This window comes from Hippopotamus amphibius, chromosome X (genome assembly GCF_030028045.1).
Source record: "Hippopotamus amphibius kiboko isolate mHipAmp2 chromosome X, mHipAmp2.hap2, whole genome shotgun sequence".
Lineage (NCBI taxonomy): Eukaryota > Metazoa > Chordata > Mammalia > Artiodactyla > Hippopotamidae > Hippopotamus > Hippopotamus amphibius.
Genome location: NC_080203.1, coordinates 93,231,648 through 93,256,708, shown reverse-complemented (window position 1 = coordinate 93,256,708; position 25,061 = coordinate 93,231,648). Strand labels below are relative to the sequence as shown.

The window sequence follows — 25,061 nt, the reverse complement described above, 5'->3', positions numbered from 1 at the left end:
TTCTTTGAAAAGATCAATAAAATTGATAAACCTTTAGCCAGGGTCATAAAGAAGAAAAAAGAGAGGCTCCAAATAAACAAAACAAGAACTGAAAGAGGAGACATAACAACCAATACCACAGAAATGTAAAAAATCATAAAAGATTACTATGAACAGTTATATGCCAACAAATTGGACAACCTAGAAGAAATGAACAAATTTCTAGAAACATACAGCCTGCCAAGACTGATTTCAAGAAGAAACAATTTGAACAGACTAATCACTAGAAGTAAAACTGAATTTGTAATAAAAAACTTACAGCAAACAACAGTCCAGGACCAGTTGGCTTTGGAGTGGAATTCAAACAAACACATAGAGAAGAGCTAATACCTATCCCTCTCAAACTATTCCAAAAACTTGAAGAGGGAGGAACACTCACCAATTTATTCTATAAGGCCACCATTACCCTGATACCAAAACCAGACAAAGAAACTACAAAATAAAAAAGAAATTATAGGCCAATATCTTTGATGAATATAGATGCAAAAAATCGTCAACAAAATATTAGCAAATTGAATTCAACAATATATGAAAAGGATCATACACCATGATCAAGTTGGATTTATTCCAGGGTCAAGAGGGTGGATCAACATTCACAAATCAATCAATGTGATGCACAACATTAACAAAAGGAAGGATAAAAATCACATGATCATCTCAATAGATGCAGAAAAAGCATTTGAAAAATTTCAACATCCATTCATGATAAAAATTCTCATCAAAGTGGCTATAGAGGAAACATATCTCAGCATAATTAAGGCCATCACGATAAACCCACAGCCAACATCATACTCAATGGTGAAAAGCTGAAAGACTTCCCACTAAATTCTGGAACAAGACAAGGATGCCCACTCTTACCACTTCTGTTTAACATAGTAATGGAAGTTCTAGCCACAGCAATCAGAGAAGTAAGGGAAATAAAAGGCATCCAAATTGGAAGGGAAGTGGTAAAACTGTCACTATTTGCAGATGACATGATACTTTACATAGGGAATCTAAAGTCTCCACCCCCAAATATTAGGACTAATAAATGAATTCAGGAAGGTTGAAGGATACAAGATTACTATACAGAAATCTGTTGCATTTCTATACACTAATAATAACATTTCAGAAACAAAAAGTAAAAAATCATCCTGTTTAAAATCATACTAAAAAGAATAAAATACCAAGAATAAACTTAACCAAGGAGGTGAAAGACCTATAATCTGAAAACTGTAAAAACACTGATGAAGGAAATTGAAGATGATTCAAAGAAATGGAAAGATATCCTATGCCTTTGGATTGGAAGAATTCATATTGTTAAAATGGCCATAATACCCAAAGAAATCTACAGATTTAATGCAATCCCTATCACAATATCCATGACATTTTTCACAGAATGGGAACAAGTAAAAATCCAAATGGAACCCAAATTGCATAAGTCATTTTGAGAAAAAGGAACAAAGCTGGAGGCATAACCCTCCTACACTTCAGAATATACTAAAAAGTAATCAAAGCATGGTACTGGCACAAAAACAGACACATAGATCAATGCAGCAGAATAGAGAACTGGAAATGAATCCATGCACCTATTATCAATTAATTTATGAAAAAGGAGGCAAGATTATACAATGAAGAAAAGACAGTCTCTTTAACAGCCACATGTAAAACAATGATATTAGAACATTCTCTCAGGCCACATATACAAATAAGCTCAAAGTGGTTCAGAGACCAAAATGTAAGACATGACACCATGAAACTCCTAGAACAGAACATAGGCAAGACACTCCTTGACAAAAATCGTAGCAATATTTTTTTTTTGGGTTAGTCTCCTAAGACAAAGGAAATAAAGCAAAATAAAGTAATAGGACCTAATTAAACTTAAAAACCTTCTGCACAGCAAAGGAAAGTATCAATAAAATGAAAATACAACCAATGAAAGGGGAGAAAATATTTGCAAATGATGTGGCCGACAAGGGGATAATGTCCAAAATACACAAACAGCTCATACAACTCAATATTAAAAAAAGAAACAGCCCAATCAACAAATGGGCAGAAGACCTGAACAGACATTTTTCCAAAGAAGACATACATGTGGCTAATAGACACATGAAAAGATGCTCAACATTGCTAATTATTAGAGAAATGCAAAACAATGATATCACCTCACACCTGTCAGAATGGCTATCATCAAAATGTCTACAAATAACAAATGCTGGAGAGGATGTGGAGAAATGGGAACCCTAGCACACTATTGGTGAGGTTGTACACCATTCCAGCCACAATGGAAAACAGTATGGAGTTTCTTCAAAAAACTAAAAATAGGACTATGATATAATCCAGCAATTTCAGTGCTGGGTATATATTTGTAGAAAATGAAAATACTAATTTGAAAAGATGCATGTGCCTCAATGTTCATAGCAGCACTATTTGCAATAGCCAAGATATGGAAGCAACCTAAGTGCCCATCAACAGATGAATGGATAGAGATGTGGTTTATATATATAATGGAATACTACTCAACCCCCTAAAAGAATGCAATTCTGCCATTTGCAACAATGTGGATGGACCTTGAGGGTATTATGCTTAGTGAAATATGTCAGCAAGAAAAAACAAACACTCAATTTTATCACTTACTTGTGGAATGTGAAAAATAAAACAGATAAATGTATATTTAAAAAACAAACAGACTTACAGATGTAGAGAACAAACTAGTGGTTATCAGTGTAGAGGTAACAGGGAGGGGTGAGATAGGGGTATCAGATTAAGAGATACAAAGCACTATGTATAAAATAAATACGCAACTTGGACATGTTGTACAGCAAACAAACAAAGAAACCTACACTCTGCTAGTGGAGAGCACACACACACTTGCTTACACCTGAAACAAGGCAGAAAAAACAAGTTGAAACTGAATGGGACTCTGGCTGGTTTTCAGCAACCACTCTGGCACATAGCCAGCCTGAGCCAGCACCTGCTCTACCCAACTTGCTTCACAATAGCAGCTCTACGCTACAGTGAGGGTGGCTGAGGGGAGTGCTCAGATGTTAGGGACTATGCCAGCCCAGACCCAAAATGGCATCTGAATGGGGCAGGGGCAGCAACCTGGAGTATATGGAGGAACCACATCAGAAGTGTTCCAGGATTCTAAGTGGAACTGGAGACATCACAGCCTGCATCCAGGCCCATGCCAAATGCCCGCTCCAGCCCCTCTTGCTCCAGCACTATCCTCCTCTGGGGCAAGTGTGCTGGTGCTGGGATGGGGTAAAGAGCACACTTAGAGGGAATGGAGCCATCTTGGACTTGACCCGCAGGGCTTCTGCTCCAGCAATTTGGGACCTGCACCCACCCCCAAGAGGGTGGTGTTGGCCACTGAAGAAGGGAGAAGCCTTGGCTCACACCTGACTCTGGCTCTTGCTGCTTCATCTGCAGCACCACCTCCTACCAAGGTGATAGCTGCCAGAACACTCTAGGGAAAGACATGACTTGTGCTGAAGTCAGATCTAGCTCTCCCACCGAAGTCACTGGGCACATGTGGACTGTATGGGGATGCTCATACACAAGGACATCCCTTCAAGACTGGAAAAGGTAACTGTTTCATCTAATTTCATAGAAGAGAGAAAGTGAAAGTTAAGAAAAATGAGAAGACAGAAGGATTTGTTTCATTGTAAAAATAGGAGAAAACCCCTGAAAAAAGAAACAGAAATAAGTAATTTACTAGATAAAGAATTCAAAGCATTAGTAATAGATAGGCTAACTGAATTAGGGAAAAGAATAGAGGAACACTGAGAATTTTAAAAATGAAATAAAAAATTTTAAAAGGTGAAATGAAAAGCACACTAGAAGGAATTAATAGGTGATACAGAAGAATGCATAAGTGATCTGGAAGATAGAATAATGGAAATTATGCAATCAGAATAGCAAAAACAAAAATTTTAAAAATGAGAACAGTTTAAGGGACATTTGAGACAACATAAAGCATACCAACATCTGCATTATAGGGGTCCCAGAAGAAGAGAGAGGGAGAGGGGGTTTGAAAATGTATTTGATGAAGTTATGGCTGAAAACTTCTTGAACCTGAAGAAGGAAACCAATACCCAGGTACAGGAAGCATAGAGGGTCCCGAACAAGATGAACCCAAACAGACACACACCAAGACATAATAATTAAAATGGCAAAAGTTTAAGATAAAGAATTCTAAAGGCATCAAGAAAAAATCAAAGAGTCATATATAAGGGAATGCCCATAAGGCTATCAGCTGATTTCTCTGCAGAAAACTTGCAGGCCAGAAGGGAGCACATGATATATATATATATATATATATATATATATATATATATAGTGTGCTAAAAGGGAAAAACCTGCAATCTAGGATACTCTACCCAGCAAGATTATCATTTAGAATTGAAGGAAAGATCATGAACTTCTCAGACAAGCAAAAACTAAAAGAATTGAGCAATACTAAACCTACACTAAAAGAAATGTTAAAGCGTCTTCTATAATTGAAAAGGCTACAACAGCAAGTAAATTTCTATAGGAAAGGAACAAATTCCGCTGGTAAAGACAAATATATAGTAAAGGCTGAGGATCAATCACTTAAGTAAGCTAGTACAAAGATTTAAAGAAAAAAATGTAAATCAAGTATAACTACAATAAACTGTGAAGGGATAAACATGGAGATGTAAAATACGACATCAAAAACACAAAATGTCGGGGAGGGGAGTAAAAAAGTAGATATTTTAGAATATGTTTGAACTTAAATGACTAACAGTTTTTAAAAAGTAGATACAGTTGTAGGTCAGCATATAGGAACCCCTTGTTAACCACAGATTAAAAACCTACAGTAGATATATAAAACTAGAGGGAAAGGAACACAAGCACACCAGTAAAGAAAACCATCAAACCACAAGGGAAGTAGCTAAAAGATGAAGAAAAGAACAGAGAAATACAAACACAACCGGAATATAAGTAACAAAATGGCAATAAATACATACCTAACAATAATCACTTTAAAGGTCAATAGAATAAATGCTCCAATTGAAAGACATAGGGTGGCTGATTGGATCAAAAAAAGAAGACCTATCTATATGCTGCTTACAAGAGACTCACTTTGAGTTAAAGACACACACGGACTGAAAGTCAGAGAATGGTAAAAGGTATTTCATGTAAATGGAAATGATAAAAAAATGGGGGTTAGTAATATTCATATAGGACAAAATAGTCTTCAAAACAAAGTCTATAACAAAAGATTAAGGGTATTCTATAATGATAAAGTGATCAATACAATAAGAGGATATAATACTCTTAAACATATATACACCTAATGCAGGAACACCTAAATATATAAAGCAAATATTACCAAACATGAAGGGAGAAATTGACAATAATACAAAAATGGTAGGAGACTTTAATGCCCCATTTACATTAATGGACAGATCATCTAGAGAGAAAATCAATAAGGAAATGATGTCTTAAATGACACATTATAGCAGTTGGACTTATAGATATCTACAGGACATTCCATCCAAAAATAGCAGAATACACAATTTTTTCAAGTGTACATGGAATATTCTCCAGGATACATCACATAGCAGGCCATAAAACAAGTCTCAACAAATTTAAGAGGATAGAAATTACATCAAGCATATTTTTTCTGACCACAACAGTATGAAAATAGAAATCAATTACAGGAAGAAAAATGGAAAAACACAAACATGTGACCAAACAACATGCTACTAAAAAAAAGCATAAAAAAACAATGGGACAATGATGAAATCAAAGAGGATATCAGAAAATACCTCGATACAAATGAAAATGGAGACAACATTCCAAAATCTGTGGGATGCAGCAAAGCAGTTCTAAGAGGGATACAGTGATACAGGCCTACCTCAAGAAATAAGAAAAATCTCAAATAAACAGCTTATACTACCAACTAAAAGAATTAGAAAAAGAGCAAACAAAGCCCAAAGTCATCAGAAGGCAGGAAATAATAAAGATCAGAGGGGAAGTAAATAAAATAGACAATAGAAAAGATCAATGAAACCAACAGCTGATTCTTTGAAAAGATAAAATTGATAAACCTTTAGTGAAGCTCACCAAGAAGAAAAGAGAGAGGACCCAAATAAAATAAGAAATTAAAGAGGAGACATAATAACCAATACCACAGAGATTCAAAAAATCATAACACAATACTATGAATACATGCTAACAAACTGAACAACCTAGAAGAAATGGACACATTTCTAGAAACATACAATCTTTCAAGACTGAATCAGGAAGAAACAGACAATCTGAACAGATTGATCACTAGCAGTGAAATTGAATTTGTAATTTAAAAAACTCCCAGCAAACCAAAGTCCATGACTGGATGACTTTACAGAGGAGTTCTAACAAACATACAAAGAAAAGCTAATACCTATTCTCAGACTATTCTAAAAATTGAAGAGGAAGGAACACTTCCAAATTCATTGTATGAAGCCACTTTCACCCTGATAGCAAAACCAGATAAAGACACCATACACCAAAAAATTACATGCCAATATCTTTGATGAATACAAATGCAAAAATACTCAACAAAATATTAGCAAACTGAATCTAATAATATATTAAAATAATCATACACCATAATCAACTCATATTAATTTCAGGGATGAAAGGATGATTCAGTATTTGCAAATCAATCAATGTGATACAACACATTAACAAAAGGAAGGAAAAAAATCACATGACCATCTCAATAGATGCAGAAAGAGCATTTGAAAAAATTCAACATCCATTAATGATAAAATTTTCCTCCAAGTGGGTATAGAGGGAATATATCTCAACATAATTAAGGCCGTTGTGACAAATCCACAGGCAACATCATACTCAGTGGTGAAAAGCTGAAAGTCTTTCCTCTAAAATCAGGAATAAGACACAGATACCCATTCTTGCTACTTCTATTTAACATATTGGAAGTCCTAGCCACAGCAATCAGACAAGAAAAAGAAATAAAAGGCATCCAAATTGGAAGGGAAGTAGTAAAACTGTCACAATTTGCTGATGACATGATACTATATATAGAGAACTCTAAACTGTCCACCAAAAAACTATCAGAACTAATAAAAAAATTCAGTAAAGTTGCAGGATACAAGATTAATATACAGAAACCTGTTGCTTTCTTATACATGAATAATGAGCTATCAGAGAAAGAAAGCAACAAAACAATCCTGTTTAAAATCACATCAAAAAAACATAAAATACTTAGGCATAAACTTAACTAAGGAGACAAAAGACCTATACTCTGAAAACGATAAAACCTTGATGAAGGAAATTGAAGATGATATAATGAAATGGAAAGGTATCTCTTGTTCATGGGTTGAAAGAGTTAATATGGCTTAAAATGTCAATATTATCTGAATCAATCTACAGATTTAATGCAATCCTTACCAAAATACCCAGGATATCTTTCACAGAACTGGAACAAATGACCCTAAAGTTTATATGGAACCACAAAAGAACCCGAACTGCCAAAGCCATCTTGAGAAAAAAGAACAAAGTGGGAAGTGTCACACTCCTTGACTTCAGACTGTATTACAAAGCTACAGTAATCAAGCAGCATGGTACTGGCATGAAAACAAATAGATGAATGGAACAGAAGAGAGAGCTCAGAAATAACCCCCTGCACTATGGTCAATTAATCTACAGCAAAGGAGCCAGGAACATACAATGGAGAAAAAAAAAATCTATCTCTTCAAAAAATGGTGCTGGGAACACTGATCAGCTACATGTAAAAGAATGAAATTAGAACAATTTTCTCATGCCATATACAAAAATAAACTTAAAATGGATTAAAGACCTAAAAACCTAGAAGAAAGCACAGGCATTATACAGTTTTATATGTCATAGCAATATTTTTTTGGATATGCCTCCTAAAGCAAAAGAAACAAAAACAAAATTAACAAGTGAGACCTAATTAAACTTAAAAGCTTTTACACTGCAAAGGAAACCATTGACAAAATGAAAAGACAACCTAATGAATGGGATAAAATATTCACACATGATATGACCAATAAAGGGTCAATATCCAAACTATATAAACAGCCCATACAATTCAATATCAAAAAGAAATAAAACAACCTGATTAAAAATGCGCAGAAGACCTGAATAGACATTTTTTGAAAGAAGATATACAGATGGCCAATGGGCACATGAAAATATGGTCAACAATGCTAATCATCAGAGAAATGCAAATAAAAACCACAATGAGATCCCACCTCACGCCTGTCAGAATGGTTATCATCAAAAAGACAACACATAGCAAGTGTTTGTGAGAATGTTGAGAAAAGGAAACCCTAGTACACCATTAGTAGGAATGTAAATTTGTACAGCCACTATGGAAAACACTATGGAACTTCCTCAAAAAACTAAAAATAGAACTACCATATTATTTAGAAATTCCACTCCTAGGAATATATCTGAAGAAATGAAAACACTTATTTGAAAAGACACATGTACCCCAATGTTCTTAGCAGCATTATTTACAATGACTAAAATATGGAAGCAACCTAAATATCCATCAACAGATGAATGGATAAAGAAGGTGTGGTGTGTGTGGGTGTGTGTGTGTACACACACAAAATGGGATATAACTCAGCCACAGAAAGGAAGAAATTCTGCTATTTGCAACAATGTGGATGGACCTAGAGGGTATTATGCTTAGTGAAATAAGCCAAAAATAGAAAGACAAATACTATATGTTATCACTTATATATGGAATCTAAGAAATAACACAAAAGGATGAATATTAGAGAACAGAAGCAGACTCAGAGATACAGAGAACAAACTAGTGGTTACCAGTGGGGAGAAGGAAGGTGGGAATGGCAAGGCAGGGGTATGGGATTAAAAGATACAAGCTACTATCTATAAAATAAGCAATAAGGATATGTTGTATTGCACAGGGAAATATTTTCTAATAACTTTAAACTTTAAATAACTTTAAAAATATTGAATCACTATGTTGTACACCTGAGACTAATATAATATTGTAAATCAATTATACTTAAACTTCCTGACATGGTTTACCAGGTCCTTCCTGGCCTGGCCCCTGATTATTTTTCCAACCTCATCTTTGGCCACTTTCCCTGTATACCCACTCCCTGGCCTTATGCCTCAGCCATTATGAATGCATTTATGTTCTGTGAGTATTCCAGGCTCTTTTTCCTTTGTAACATAGTGTTCCATCTGTGTGGGACAGGCCTCCTCTTTCTTATTATCCTGATTAACTCCCTCTGTTCCTTGAATCTCTTCTGAAATGACACCTGCATTTTCCCTGTTTTCCCCTAGACTGGGTTAGATACACCTGCTGGGTATTCCCTATCCCCTCTACTTCCTTATATACTAATACTCACACTACTTTATTAAACTATATTTTTGCCACTGCAAGTAGACTGTGAGCACTATGACAGCATGGACTGTGTCATTCTTCTTTACCAATTAGCATATAAGAACAACTCCTAGAACAGTATTTCACACACTGTAGTTAATGCATACTTTCCATAAATATTTTGAGTGAATGCATAAGTAAATGGGTGACTGAATTATATCCCCAACACCTAACACAGTTTTTGGTAAATAACTGCTGATTGAAATGTCCCCAATCCTGAATGATCTCATCCTCATCAAGCCCATAGACAATACAAAAGCTTCTTGCTGGGTATAGCCTGTTATTTCAATGTATAATAAAGATATTGGCCTGAATTATAGCTAGGCAGTCGTTACCTCAAATCGGGGTACATCCATTTCAACTTGTCCTCTTAGCAATGGGGTTTGTCTGGGAGTCTCACGGATCATCACACTCCATCTGAAATGAAGTTTAAAGACAGATATTTAGGGCTGTTTCATTACAGGTTGGCATCAATGCCTCACATGTCATGAAAGAGGTCAAAATGTTTATGTGGTGGGTAGGAATGAGTTGAAGGGGATGTCCAAGTTACCTCAGGTCACCTGATCTCAAGGTATACCCCAAGAGGGACCTCTGCTTCATGACTTCTCAAGCCCAGTGTGACGGAAGGAATTCCACCACAGGGTTCTCAGAGAGCAGTGCTTCTCAAGCAGTGGTAACTATCAAGACCACCTGAAGTGTTTTTGTAAAATACACATAACAGGGTCCTACCCAAGACCTACTGAATAAGAATATTTGTGATAGGGCCCAGCTTGGTACCTCAAAAAATCTCCCCAGAATATCGTTATGAGCAGCCACAAATCAAATACTATGCCCTCACGTAGAAAGTCTTTCTTCTCAGAAGATTGGAGGGGAATACTGTCTCTTCTTCAGGGCACAGATAATCCAGGCCAATTGTTTATGAGACCTCTTATTTTTTTTTTTTTTAGTTTCTTTCAGAACATGATGAAGCTATAGAATAGCTTCTATACTATCCTAGAATGGAATAGAAAGATGGAAACTTCCCCAAGGAAAAAATATGCTTACATGGATAATTAGCTATGCAATTTGAAGGAGGTTTACAGAACCCTTGAAATTTACCAGTGAGGGCTCCATCTATAAGATCTTTTTTTTTTTTTTTTTTTTACTTAACACTAATGCAATATTTATTTCTCAATTAAATGTACATATTTTATTCTAACATAAGCTTCCTGACAAGAAGGGATCATGGATTAGCATATAGACAGAGGTATTTACACTCTAGACAAGCCCACAGTTCAGCTTAATCATCCAGTCTGTTTAATTTTCATAGACAGAGTCTAGAAAAAAAGAGCTTGATTTTTAAAAAATGGAAACGACAGCGAGCTCTAACCAGGTGAAATGGAACTGAAATGACACCACTCATACCTGAGAGCAGTGGTTAGCAGGAGGGAGGGCTGGGTTCTGAAAAGGTACACTCAGCCAATACACGAAGCGCAATTAAGAGACCTACATCTGGATCCTGGCTCTGCCTCTTCCTAGCTGTGCCTCCTCCAGCAGAGGTATTTAATTAACCTCACTGGGCCTCAGGTTCATCAATGGGGAATAATAATCTTCATCTACTCCCTAAGGACACTGCTAGAAGTAATGAAGTAACGAGGAAAAGGTACAAGGTACAATGCCTGGCATATAGGGCACACTTAATAAATGTTAACTGTCATTCCTTCTCAGGATGTTAAAGGTACGTTATCTCCTTATTGAGGCCCTAGTGGCCCCTCTCTGGGTGGCCGATGTGTAAATGCCAGGAAATGACAGAAAGCGAAGGCGCAGGCCCAGTGCTCGCTCCCGGGAGTCAGTACCCGGCGATTCTGCGCCCACTGCGGCCAGGGGGTATGCGTTAAGGTAGGAAAAGGAAAGAAAAAAAAAATCTCTACAAAGGGTCTCACGCTTCATTTAATCTGAAGAACAGTACAGGCTCTTCGTCTTCAGATATAAATTATTTCTAACGTTACAGAACAAGCAGCGAATCCAACAATTTAAAAACCAGGTTAAGTCTACCCTGTGTTAATTTCTGGCAACAGTCCTTGCAATCCGGTCTTTTGTTTTTGTTTTTTTAAAAACTCATCCCTGCCCCCGTTTCAGCAGACGTGCACCATGCCGTAGAGGAATGTCCAGAAAAGGACGTAGGTGAAGAGGCCTCCGATAAGGCCTCCCGTAAAGAGAGGTCTCCGCGACTTAAAATACTTGTTCCACCTCCTTCCCGCCTTGAGAATTAAGAGCACGGAGAGCAGGACGGAGGCGAGCAGGTAGAAGATGAAGCCGTAGAGGCCGGTGAGGCCGAGGATGCCGGCCGTGGCCCCCGACAGCGCCGACACCGAGGTCCGGCAGTAATCCAGGACGGCGGTGTTGCCCCGCACAGCCACCTCGCTGATGAACGGCTGCCCTTCCCGCTTGGCCGCCACAGCGGCCATCGCACCCGCCCGGGCTCGGCCTCGACCTCCATTTCCTCGTGGCGCAACGCGCGGCTGGAACCCGGCGGCGGACGCAGGAGCTCGGCGTTCCCTCACACAGCCTGCGGTAGGGACTCCCGCGGCGCCATCTTGCCCATCTATAAGATCTTTTAAGTTTAAAGAGGGGCTTCAGTGATGTTTAGGGATGGATGGTAGACCCTGGCTTCTTTCATTTTTTTTAAGTTCTTTATTGGAATATATTTGCTTTACACTGTTGTGTCAATTTTTGAGGTACATCAAAGTGAATCAGCTGTATTTACACATATATCCCCATATCCCTTCCCTCCCAAGACACCCCCCCACCCTCCCTATCCTGGCCCTCTAAGTCATCACCCATCATTGAGTTTCTCTCCCTATATTATGCAGGAACTTCCCACGAGTTATCTGTTTACCATTTGGTAGTGTATACATGCCAGTGCAACTCTCTCACTTCGTCCCAGCTTCTCCTTTGCCCCACCTCGTCCAGTGTCCTCAAGTCTGCTCTCTACATCTGCATCTTTATTCTTGCCCTGTCACTGGGTTCATCAGTACCATTTTTTTTTGTAGATTCCATATATATGAGTTAGCATATGGTATTTGTTTTTCGCTTTCTGGCTTACTTCACTCTGCATGAAAGACTCTACATCTATCCAGCTCATTGTATATAGCTCCATCTTATTCTGTTTTATGGCTGAGTAATATTCCATTGTATATATGTGCCACATCTTCTTTATCCATTCATCTGTTGATGGGCATTTAGGTTGCTTCTATGTCCTGGCTATTGTAAATAGTGGTGCAATGAACATTATGGGACATGTTTCTTTTGGGATTATGATTTTCTCTGGGTATATGCCCAGGAGTGGGATTACTGGATCGTATGGTAGCTCTATTTTTAGTTTTTTAAGGAACCTCCAAACTGTTGTCCATAGTGGCTGTACCAACTTACATTCCCACCAACAGTGCAGGAGAGTTCCCTTTTCTCCACACCCTCGCCAACATTTGTTGTTTCTAGATTTTTGGATGATGGTCATTCTGACCAGTGTGAGGTGATACCTCATTGTGGCTTTGACTTGCATTTCTCTGATGATCAGTGATGTTGAGCATCTTTTCATGTGTTTGTTGGCCATCTATATGTCTTCTTTGCAGAAATGTCTATAGGTCTTCTGCCCATTTGTGGATTGGGTTAGTTGCTTTTTTGGTATTAAGCTGCATGAGCTGCTTGTATATTTTGGAGATTAATCCTTTGTCCATTGTTTTGTTGGCAACTATTTTCTCTCATTCTGAGGGTTGTCTTCTTGTCTTGTTTATGGTTTCTTTCGCTGTGCAAAAGATTTTAAGTTTCATTAGGTCCCATTTGTTTATTCTTGATTTTATTTCCATTATCCTAGGAGGTGGGTCAAAAAGGATGTTGCTTTGATGTATGTCATAGAGTGTTCTGCCTATGTTTTCCTCTAGGAGTTTTATAGGGTCTGGCCTTACACTTTGGTCTTTAATCCATTTTGAGTTTATTTTTGTGTATGGTGTTGGGAAGTGTTCTAATTTCATTCTTTTACATGTAGCTGTCCAATTTTCCCAGCACCACTTATTGAAGAGGCTGTCTTTATCCATTGTGTATTCTTGTCTCCTTTGTCAAAGATAAGGTGCCCATATGTGCTTGGGTTTACCTCTGGGTTCTCTATTCTGTTCCATTGATCTAACTTTCTGTTTTTGTGCCAGTCCCATACTCTCTTGATCACTGTGGCCTTGGAGTATAGTTTGAAGTCAGGAAGCCTAATTCCACCAACTCCATCTTTCCTTCTCAAGTTTGCTTTGGCTATTCGGGGTCTTTTGGGTTTCCATACAAATCATAAGATTTCTTGGTCTAGTTCTAGGAACAATGCAGTTGGTAATTTGACAGGGATTGCATTGAATTTGTAAATTGCTGTGGGTAGTACAGTCATTTTCATAATGTTGATGCTTCCAATCCAAGGACATGATATGTCTCTCCATCTGTTTGTATCGTCTTTGATTTCTTTCAACAGTGTCTTATAGTTTTCTGCATACAGGTCTTTTGCCTCCTTAGGCAGGTTTATTCCTAGGTATTTTATTCTTTTTGTTGCAATGGCAAATGGAAGAGTTTTCTTAATTTCTCTTTCTGCTCTTTCATTGTTAGTGTATAGGAATGCAAGAGATTTCTGTGCATTCATTTTGTATCCTGCTACTTTACTAAATTCATTGATTAGGGCTAGCAGTTTTCTGGTAGAGTCTTGAGGGTTTTCTATGTATAATATCATGTCATCTGCAAAGAGTGACAATTTTACTACTTCTTTTCCCATTTGGATTCCTTTTATTTCTTTTTCTTCTCTGATTGCTGTGGCTAACACTTCCAAAACTATGTTGAATAATAATGGTGAGAGTGAGCACCCTTGTCGTGTTCCTGTTCCTAGAGGGAATTCTTTCAGTTTTTCTCCATTTAGAATGATGTTGGCTTTTGGTTTCTCATATATGGCTTTTATTCTGTTGAGGTAATTTCCTTCTATGCCCACTTTCTGGAGAGTGTTTATCATAAATGGATGTTGAATTTTGTCAAAAGCTTTTCCCCATGTATTGAGATTACCATATGGTTTTTATCCTTCAATTTGTTGGTATGATGTATCACATTGATTGATTTGCGTATATTGAAGAATCCTTGCATTCCAGGGATAAACCCCACTTGATCATGCTGTATGATCTTTTTAATGTGCTGTTGGGTTCTGTTTGCATGTATTTTGTTGAGGATTTTTGCATCTATATTCATCCGTGATATTGGCCTGTAATGTTCTTCTTTTGTGACATCTTTGCCTGGTTTTGGTATCAGGGTGATGGTGGCCTTGTAGAATGAGTTTGGGAGTGTTTCTCCTTCTGCTCTATTTTGGAAGAGTTTGAGAAGGATAGGTGTTAGCTCTTCTCTAAATGTTTGATAGAAATCGCCTGTGAAGCCATCGGGCCCTGGGCTTTTGTTTGTTGAGAGATTTTTAATCACAGCCTCAATTTCTGTACTTGTGATTGGTCTGTTCATATTTCCTATTTCTTCCTGGTTTTGTCTTGGAAGATTGTATTTTTCTAAGAATGTATCCATTTCTTCCAGGTTATCCAATTTATTGGCATAGAGTTGTTTGTAGTAGTCTCTCATGATCTTTTGTATTTCTGGTGGTGTCCGTTGTTACTTCTCCTTTTTCTTTTCTAATTGTGTTGATTTGCGTCTTCTCCCTTTTTTTCCTGATGAGTCTGTCTAACGGTTTATCAATTTTGTTTATCTTCACAAAGAACCAGATTTTAGTTTTATTGTTCTTTGCTATTGTTTCCTTCATTTATTTTTCATTTATTTCTGATCTGGTCTTTATGATTTATTTTCCTTCTGCTCACTTTGGTGTTTTTTTTTTCTTCTTTCTCTAATTGTTTTAGTTGTAAGGTTATGTTGTTTATTTGAATTTTTTCTTGTTTCTTGAGGTACGATTGTATTGCTATAGACTTCCCTCTTAGAACTGCTTTTGCTGTGTCCCATAGTTTTTTGGTCGTCGTGTTTTCATTGCCGTTTGTTTCTAGGTATGTTTTTATTTCCTCTTTGATTTCTTCAGTCACTTCTTCTTTGTTTAGTAGTGTATTGTTCAGCTTCCATGTGTTTGTATTTTTTACAGTTTTTTTCCTGTAATTAATATCTAGTCTCATGGTGTTGTGATCAGAGAAGGTGCTTGATATGATTTCAATTTTCTTGAATTTACTGAGGCTTGAAATATGCCCCAAGATGTGATCTATCCTAGAGAATGTTACATATGCCCTTGAGAAGAAAGTGTATTCTGTAGTTTTTGGATGGAATGTCCTATAAATATCACTTAAGTCAAGATGGTTTAATGCCTCATTTAGAGCTTGTGTTTCCTTATTTATTTTCAGTTTGGATGATCTGTCCATTGGTGAAAGTGGGGTGTTCAAGTATCCTACTATTATTGTGTTAATGTCAATTTCCCCTTTTATGGCTGTTAGCATTTGCCTTATGTATTGAGGGGCTCCTATGTTGGGTGTATAGATATTTACAATTGTTATATCTTCTTCTTGGATTGGTCCCTTGATCATTATGTGGTGTCTTTCCTTGTCTCTTGTAATAGTTTTTACTTTAAGGTCTAATATGTGTGATATAAATATTGCTACTCCAGCTTTCTTTTGACTTCCATTTGCATGGAATATCTTTTTCCATCCCCTTACTTTCAGTCTGTATGTGTCCCTAGGTCTGAAGTGAGTTTCTTTTAGACAGCATATAGGAGGGTCTTGTTTTTGTATCCATTCAGCCAGTCTGTGTCTTTTGGTTGGAGCATTTATTCCATTTACATTTAAGGTAATTATTGACATGTATGTTCCTATTACCATTTTCTTAACTGTTTTGGCTGTGTTTCTGTAGGTCTTTTTCTTGTCTTGTGTTACTGTCTAGAGGAGTTCTTTTAGCACTTGTTGTAAGTCTGGTTTGGTGGTGCTGAATTCTCTTAACTTTTGCTTGTCTTTAAAGCTTTTGATTTCTCGGTCAAATATGAATTAGATTCCTGCTGGGTAGAGTACTCTTGGCTGTAGGTTTTTCTCTTTCAAGACTTTATCTCCTGCCACTCCCTTCTGGCCTGCAGAGTTTCTGCAGAAAGATCAGCTGTTATCCTGATGAGTTTCCCCTTATATGTTATTTGTTGCTTTTCTCTTGCTGCTTTTAATATTTTTTCTTTGTGTTTAATCTTTGTTAGTTTGATTTATATGTGCATTGGTGTGTTTATCCTTGGGTTTATTCTGCATGGTCCTCTCTGCACTTCTTGGACTTGGTTTACTATCTCCTTTCCCATGTGGGGGAAGTTTTCCACCATAATCTCCTCAAATATTTTCTCAGACCCTTTCTTTTCTCCTTCTTTTTCTGGGATGCCTTTGATTCAAATGTTGGTGTGCTTAATATTATCCCTGAGGTCTCTGAGACTGTCTTCCATTCTTTTTATTCTTTTTTCTTTTTCCTTCTCCATGGCAGTTATTCCCCCCATTGTATCTTCCAACTCACTTACTCGTTCTTCCGCCTCAGTTATTCTGCTGTTTATACCATGTAGAGTGTTTTTAATTTCAGTTATTGTATTGTTCATTACTGTTTGTTTGCTCTTTAGTTCTTCTAGGTCCTTATTAAATGTTTCTTGTATTTCCTCTATTTTGTTATCAAGATTTTGGATCATCTTTACTATCATTACTCTGAATTCTCTTTCAGGAAAGTTGCCAATTTCTTCTTCATTTATTTGGTCTTGTGGATTTTTAACTTGCTCCTTTGCCTGTAAGGTGTCTCTTTGTTTTCTCATTTTGTCTAATTTATTGTATTTGCTGTCTCCTTTCCCTATGCTGCCTAGTAGAAATTCCTCTTATCTCTGTTCTGTTTGACTTGAGGTGTCAAGCACTGGTGCTTGCTGGCCTTTGATTGGATTTGGAGCTTGGTGTTGAGAATGAGAACTCTGGGGGAGCACTTGGAGATTAATATTCCATGGGGTTAAGAGTTCTCTCATGGTCCAATATCCTGGACTCCGCTCTGCTGTCTCAGAGGTCCAGGCGTAACCCCCCGCTGGGACACCAAGACCCTGGAAGCTGCACAGCACAGAGAAAAAGAAGGTAGAAGTAGAGCAAAGAAAAAAAAAAGAAAAATAAAGGGAAGAGGGGAAAGGACAGACAGATCTCCAAGACTGGTGGTAAAAGCAACTCTAATCATTCAAAATCATACAAGGAGATGTGTACATTTGCACTTGCAGAAAGAGAAGAAGAAAAGGAACCAAAGAGAAGAGAAAAGGAGAGAGCAAAGAAAAGAACGAAGAGAGTACTCATACCAATTACAAGAGAATCCACATACAAATATATACAGTAAAAATTTAACTAACAAATACCTAAAACCAGAAACAAGCATACAAAGAAATCTTCCAATACTTCTAGGTATGGCTCTGCCCCTGCTGTGTAGAGGACTGTGGAGAGCTCAGACTGTGATCTGGTATTAGTCCCGTGTGTATTTGTCCCCACAGTTCCCAGTTGTCCTCTATGTCTACAGTCTCTATTATAGAAACAATCATCTATTCAGGTGATCCACAGATGCAGGTTCTTTCAAGCCTATTGTGGGCATTAAATCTGCTCCTCCTGTGGCTGTTTCTCTTTCTGTCCTTTGGTCTTGCAGTCCTCAGAGATCAGTTTTGGTTTTGGTCCCTACTGTGGGTGTGGGTTGCTCTCAGGAGTCATTTCCTCACCCAGGAAAGGGGGGTGAAAGAGGGTGACTGGGGCTCACTTGCAACTTCAGGTTGGAGGTAGGGAGGGATATGGCAGTCTAACTGAAATCTGTGGGATTGCTTGCAGCAGCAGAAGTCAGTGTGGACCTGAGGTGTGCTGTGCATTCTCCCAGGGAAGTTGGTCCTGAAATGAGGACCCTTGGTGTTGGTGGGCTTCCCCTGCTCATGGGTGGGTGTGGCCAACAACTTGCCTTACACACAGGACCCTTGGCGGCTGTGGGTGAGTGGGCTGCAGGCCGGCAGCAAGGCGGTGGGGGCGGGAGAGCAGGGGCGGGCAGGCAGGTGGGCGGGCTTTCAGTGGGTGCACAGGGTGAGCAGGGGTGCGGGATGGCAGGCTTTTCGAGGGAATTTCCTCCAAGCACTCTGAAATAAAAGTCCCCTGCCTCTCCATCTGGCCCAGGATTTTCCCCAAACTCCCTCCTAGCTTGCTGGTGCATCTGCCCCCCAGGCTGTTCTCATGCAGCCAGCCCCAGCTCTCTCCCTGGGGTCTGTTCTCCAAAGCACAAGCCTCGGTGCCCAGCCCCCAGTGCTGACACAGGTGAGCATATTAGTTTCTCTGGCTGGGGAGTGCTGCCTGACTCCTCTGTGAGGGGATGTCTCTGCTCTGCCCTAGGCAGACCTGCCGTTCCTCTCTCTTCTGGGGGCTCCAAAGCTCCCCCTGTCCTTCCCCACCAGTGAGGAGACTCCCGTGTGTGTGGAAGCCTTCCCCCCTCACAGCTCCTTCCCAGAGGGGCTGGTCTCCTCAGAATTCTTTGTCTCTCTTTTTCCCTTCTTTTCTTTGTGCTACCCGATTACTTGGAAATTCTCTTGCCTTTTTGGCGGTCTGAGGTCTCCTGCCAGCATTTGGAAGGTGTTCTCCAGGTGGCACTCCCCAAATAGATGTGTTTTTTTGATGCATTTGTGTGGAGGAAGGTGATCTCCACGTCCTACTCCTCCATCATCTTTTTCCAGTCCCTGACCCTGGCTTCTTAATAGACAAGTTTCCCCAAATTTCCCTGCACTGAAGCCCAAAAGGCAATGAGGCTCTGTGAGGGAGTTTAGAACATTCCTGATTGAGATGATGTAACTGGGTGTAAATGGCAAGGGACTGGAAAAGCGGCAACAACCTGATCTTTCAGCCACTCACCTGTCTAGAATCCTCACACCAGCTTGCTCCACTCTGCTGAGGATGTTCAGGGGTGACTTGTTTTTGTTCCAGAATGCACCCCAGCCGAGGACACGGGCCAGGTCATTACCAGTTCCAAGAGGGATGACTGCCAGCTGACACTGCAAGAACAAAATCAGGCACCCTTTTCAGATAATCCTACTAAGATTCACCCATAAAAGAACCCAGAGGGTGCTTTTTGGGAGAGAATATAGTCTCAGAGCTAGTGGCAATAAGGGACTTATGATTTTAGGAAGTGTAATAGGAAGAAGTTTGAAGTTGAGTGAACCCTAAGGAGTTGTGTCCCACTCTTGGCAATACAGAACCTATGCAGTAAGGGGAAAAGTTGCTGGAATATGCCAATATTTGTAGCCATGCTTATAAAAGAGAAATATAGCTACAAATTTCTAGCTAGGCTGGGCCAAAGAGGTGAGGTGCCTCAAGGAGACAAAACTACTGCAGTCAGAAGAGCAGGGGGCTGTTTAGGGAGAGGGGGGCAAGGTAGAGGAACATTTCTGCTACTCTAGAGACTCAGGGAAGAAGAGCAGGGGGCTTAGGAGGTGTAGGGAATTGGGGGCTGAATGCTGCCTGACACCGCTTCTTTTGGCTTGCTTTCCTCCCCTTCACATCTTCATTTTGTGGCTTGGTGAATAGAGCACTGCTCATTTTTTTCTGCTAACTTCCTCTTTCTTCCTTCCCACTGTTAGACAACCAGAAAATGGTATAGGTAAGCATGCTTAGATTGGGAATCTACCAGTCAGGTTGACTGTGTAACCAGTAGGAAATGTGTATTTTATAGACAAGGAGAGAAAAGACCAGGGACTTCTTGAGATAAGCAGCTCCACACCCCCAGTCTCCCTAGCAATGGCCAAATTAAGTCAGCTAGGGACTCACCCGTTCATGTAATCCAAAGGCGTCAATCAGAGATAAGACCCAGCTCACGCTGCCATCTCCACCACAAACCACAATGCGAAAGCGAGCAAAGTTCTTGAACATGCAGAGCCTGGAAGGAAGACGGGAAATGGGAGTCATTTCATGAACTGATGAGTTTTACAGCACTTTCCTACAATGTGCCAGGAGCTAAGGACTGCTGCTTCTGCACCCTGCTATCAGGCTACCTGCTTCCTTTCCCTTAACCTCTACCTCTCTGTGTACCTAAGATCATAGGGAATGTTCCCACAGGCAGTCCGGGAGATCAGGCCTTGCCTCAACCCACACTCTTCTTTGCCCAACGTTGTTCTGGAAGCTACTAGTCACCTAGTCAATTCTACTTGCCCAGGAAGAATGTCTTGCACAGTTACCAGTGGGTTCACAGAAACTAGGGATGAACAGCCAGATGGTCTCTAAATAAAACAGTCCTATAGTGGAGATATATCTACTTGCCCCCAAGAAAAAGAGTGAGTGCCAGGAAAAGTTGGGTAGTAATATCCATTTGCCTTCTCCTCTGAAGTCAAAAGACATAGTTTTACCACTTCCAACGGGAAAAGGTGAAGCAAATCTGAGAGCAGGACATAGACTTGAAAGGATTTCTGGCAGAGGGCTAAAAGTCCTCCAGCCAGCCAACTCAATATGCTCTGGAGTTGTGTTTGAGTCCTGACTTGAGAAAATAAATCTTTCCTGCCCAGGTACTAGAACTAATTCCAGGAAGCCTATCCTAGTCTAGAATGTGTAGATGAGGGAGTCCCTTCTATATACCCAACTACATCCCTTACCCCATGCTTACCCGGTTTCAGGTCCACCCTTAGAAAGGTCAAACACTTGAGACGGGTTAAGGTATTGCTTGAATTTCCGGAGGAAGACGATCCCCTGGTGATCGCCACTTTTGGAGTTGATGAAGATGAGAAGGGGGCATGAACAGGCTGAAGACCAATCAAGATTCCAGAAGTCTGGAGATACTACTAATTGGCCTAATAATGTACACAATAGAAAGAAAAGAGAAAAAAGAAAAGGGCCATTTAGATGGAAGCAAGACATGACAACATCAAATTTTGCAAAGACTTTTTAAAAACAGCTTTATTGAGATATAATTAATATACAAAGAACTGCATATATCTAATGTGTACAATTTAATGAGTTTAGACATATGCAAACACCCATGATACCATCACCACAATCAAGAAGATAATAGACATCCAACACCTCCCACAGCTTCCTTGTGCCTCTGAGACTGAGGAACAGAGGGGAAGTCATATGCAACCCAAAGGGGCTTTTATTTAAAAAGCAACAGCTGGTCTTTGCCCAGCTGTTGCCAGGTAACCAACATTTACTGAGCAACTACTACATGACAATCATCATGCTAGATACTGCTAGGGGTCTAGCCCTTGCCCTCAAGTGGGGGAGACAGATTCACACACAAGAGTGTATTGGAATACAAAGAATAAAAAAATTGGTGCCACAAGCATAGATCAATAAAATGTCAAGGGAAAACTGAGGAAGGAGAAGGTTGAGAGCCCAGGAGGAGGATCAGCACACCCAACTAGTCCTCTCTCTGCCTGGGATAGCTCAGTTCTTACACTGAGAAGATACAAGGTCAGGAGAGATGGGGAGGAAAGGCTGCCTTTCAGCCAGGCGCTAACGACAGAGCATATCAACGTGGGGTGAAGCAGGGAGCCTTAATCACTCCTCTAAGGCTCTGGCAGAGCAATCTAAGTTATCATACCAACTATCAGGGGAAACAAGACAATAGGGAAATTGTCTGGACAAGAGAGGCTTTTAATAATCCCCAACACTGAAGCTCCCCATAGAGAAGTGGAGTTATAGTAGTCTAAATTGCCAAAGCCTGCCAGCTCATGCTGAGTTGTAGAGCCTGTTGGCAAGGAGACAGGCAGTGAGCAATGGTCTCATAGGAGATAGCAGACAAATTGTGAGCCCCCAAACTTCTGAGCTTCTGGCTTGCCAGGGATGCCCCAGCAAAAATAAATGCAAAGGGAAAAAAAGCATGTGGCTTGCTCCTGAATGGTGTGGGTCCGGGGGAGAGAGGCAGGTTGAAATTGTCTCATTTGTTATAGCCTGGGTAAAAGGGAGCCTGAAGAGGAAGACTGCTGGCTTAAGCAGATTTCGTGGCTGTTTTGCCTGAAAAATCTAAAGCAGACGTCCTCTATGGGCCAATTTCTACTTACTGGCCAGTGGAGTTTGAAAGCATCCTAAGCCAGCTAGCCTGTCATGCACCAAACTTTCAGGGCTTGCCAGGGCTCATAGCTACAAGGGGAATCTGCTATGTTCCTTCAGTAGAATAGCTTGGAAGTAGTTACCCTCCCTGAACATGTTATCCTTTTTCAACATTTTTTTTTTTTTACCAAAAATATGTTCACACAATGGTAGTTAAGACATTCATTCATTCATTCATTCAACATACATGTATTTAGGGCATTCTTTATGCCTGTCCTTCTTATGTTCCGATATACAGTGATGGACAAGATAGAAACGATCTTTGCTCTTGTGGAACTTATATTCTAATGGAAGGATACAGACCATAACAAATAAATATAGAAAATAACGTGATATGAAGAAAAATAAAGCCAGAAAAGGGGATGGAGACTGAAGGGGGTGTTATTTTAGACAGGGTGGTCAGGGATGGCTACTCTGGGGAGATGACATTTGAGATGAGATTTGAATGAAGTGAGGTAGTAAGCAATGCAGATATCTGGGGGAAGAGTTTTTGGGGGGGTCAAAAGGAAGAATAAGAAGCCACCCAGAGAAGGGAGACTGCCTGGGATGTTTGTGGACAGTGAAGAAAATAGCACGGCTGCTGTGGAGTGAGTGAGGGAGAGAGGTGACCGGGCCCAGGTAAAATGACAAGATATTAGATGAATCCTGTGAACAAGGTGACAAAAATGGATGGAATATAGCAATGTTAGGCAGATTCATACCAGGTAAATGATCATGTCCACAAGGTTGCTTTTGAATAGGCTAATGTTAATTGTAAGGGAATGTCCTGTACTATTCAACAGTTTTAACCAATTCAAATAAAAACATGGAAGGCTAGCTTGTCAACTTTGAGGTACCTAAAGCTGGAGGGAGAGCCATTGGATAACGGATTCAAGATTGAAAAATGACCTAGACAGGCAGTTGGGTCAAAGTCAACAAGCTGAAAAGGGGATAAATGTGAAGCTTGGCCTTTAGGCTCAAGGACATAAATTGCAGCAGAACAGGACAATAGGAACTTGGCTTGGCAGCATCAAGTGTGAAAAGGGCTTAGGGGATTTACTTGTCTTTAAGCTCCAGATGAGTCAACAGTCTGAAAGAGCTTAAAAAAAAAGATCGTGCCTCTTTGAGCTACATTAATATAATCACAGTGCCCAAAAGCAAGGAGGCAACAGTCCCTCTCAAATTTGTTCAGTTCATACCACAGAAGGATGCTAAATTAACATAAGGTTGGCTTTCTGTTCTCCTTCCTGTATTTTATAATTCTCTTTTACAAATGCTAACTCTTTAACCTTTATAACATACCCGAGTAAAACTTTCATTCCCTATTGGCAGAAAACAAATGATACATGAGGCACAGAGAGGTTAAGTAACTTGCCCAAGGTCACACAGTTAGTAAATGATAGAGTATGCTTCCAGGACGAATAGTATCAGCATCATTTCTTGTTAGAAATGGAAATTCTTGTGCCCTAACCAGATCTACTGAATCAAAAGCTCTGGGGCAGGGGTATAGGGCCTAGAAATCTGTGTTTTAACAAGGCTTCTGGATGATTCTGAGGCATTCTCACATTTGACAAGTACTGCATTATGCTGTTTTGCCCCATATGAATCAGGGATCCTGTCTTATTCATATCTTATTCTCTACATTTCATCACTGAGCCTTATATATATGCAGTATTCAGTAAATGTATTAATGAAATCATGTAACAAATCTTGACTGTGCATATACCATACATCCAGGTTTGAGTTAAGTGCTAATGACAGAAGAGCTCACAGTCTGGAGTGGGAGACATACATGTGATGAACTATAATATAGTGTGTTAAATGCTCTGAGATATGTTCTGGGTTTATAGCAAAGGAAGTAATTTATTTGCCTGGAGAAATGGGGAAGGGCAATTACAGAAGCCTTTAAACAGGAGATAATGTTTGACTTTGTTCTCACCCTCTAGAATGAGAGAAGAAATTTACCAAGCAGATTGGGCAGGAAAAAGGGGAAATTAGAAGACATTCTCAGAAATTAGAGTTTGTTAACTGAATAAATAATGAATGAATGGATGAGTGCTACTCAACAATGGCATGTGCTTCCTCAGAAAGTCATCAGATGGATGCCTCCACCCTGGATGCTGGAGAAGGGATTCCCTAGTGTGGCCAGAGGTGTTGGACTAGATCATCTTTAATGACCTTATCATCTCTAAGATGAGTGGGACTTCCCAACAGGGAACCTATCCATTAAAGAATATTTGCCTAGGCCAAGAAGCCAGAGTCAAGAAGGTATGGAGGTTTCAAAAGATACTCCTAAGAAACCACAGGCCAAGTAATGCAGGATAAAAAGAAGGGCTCTCAAGAGTGACATTCAATTGGATCAAGATTGCATATGACTAGGATGAAAGGCTAAAAGCTAACCCATGGGGCATTATATGAGACACTACACAAAAAGAACGCCTTAGCACAGGTGATTCTAAGCAATAATATGTCACTGGTGGAAAGCAAAAGAAAGTAGAAATGCTGTTAGTTGACCATCTGTAACAAGAATAAGAAATGATATCGGATGGGAAAAAACAAACTAAAAAAGCCAA

At 39.5% G+C, this 25,061-nt stretch overlaps 2 protein-coding genes across 2 annotated transcripts in view; both read right to left on the bottom strand.

The window, feature by feature from the left end:
* DGKK (diacylglycerol kinase kappa) overlaps nucleotides 1-25,061 on the bottom strand; it is a 147,694-nt gene that overhangs the window by 26,160 nt on the left and 96,473 nt on the right. The window contains exons 9-12 of the mRNA XM_057717650.1: nucleotides 21,065-21,248; nucleotides 20,236-20,344; nucleotides 19,324-19,463; nucleotides 9,778-9,859 (exon numbers count right to left, since the gene is read on the bottom strand). Of these exons, the coding sequence (XP_057573633.1) occupies nucleotides 9,778-9,859; nucleotides 19,324-19,463; nucleotides 20,236-20,344; nucleotides 21,065-21,248 (515 nt within the window). The remainder of the gene's footprint in view (nucleotides 1-9,777; nucleotides 9,860-19,323; nucleotides 19,464-20,235; nucleotides 20,345-21,064; nucleotides 21,249-25,061) is intronic.
* Nucleotides 11,557-12,007, bottom strand: LOC130842193 (ER membrane protein complex subunit 6-like). The gene has a single exon (XM_057718844.1). It carries the CDS (start codon nucleotides 11,887-11,889, stop codon nucleotides 11,557-11,559), a length of 333 nt encoding a protein of 110 aa, XP_057574827.1. The 5' UTR covers nucleotides 11,890-12,007.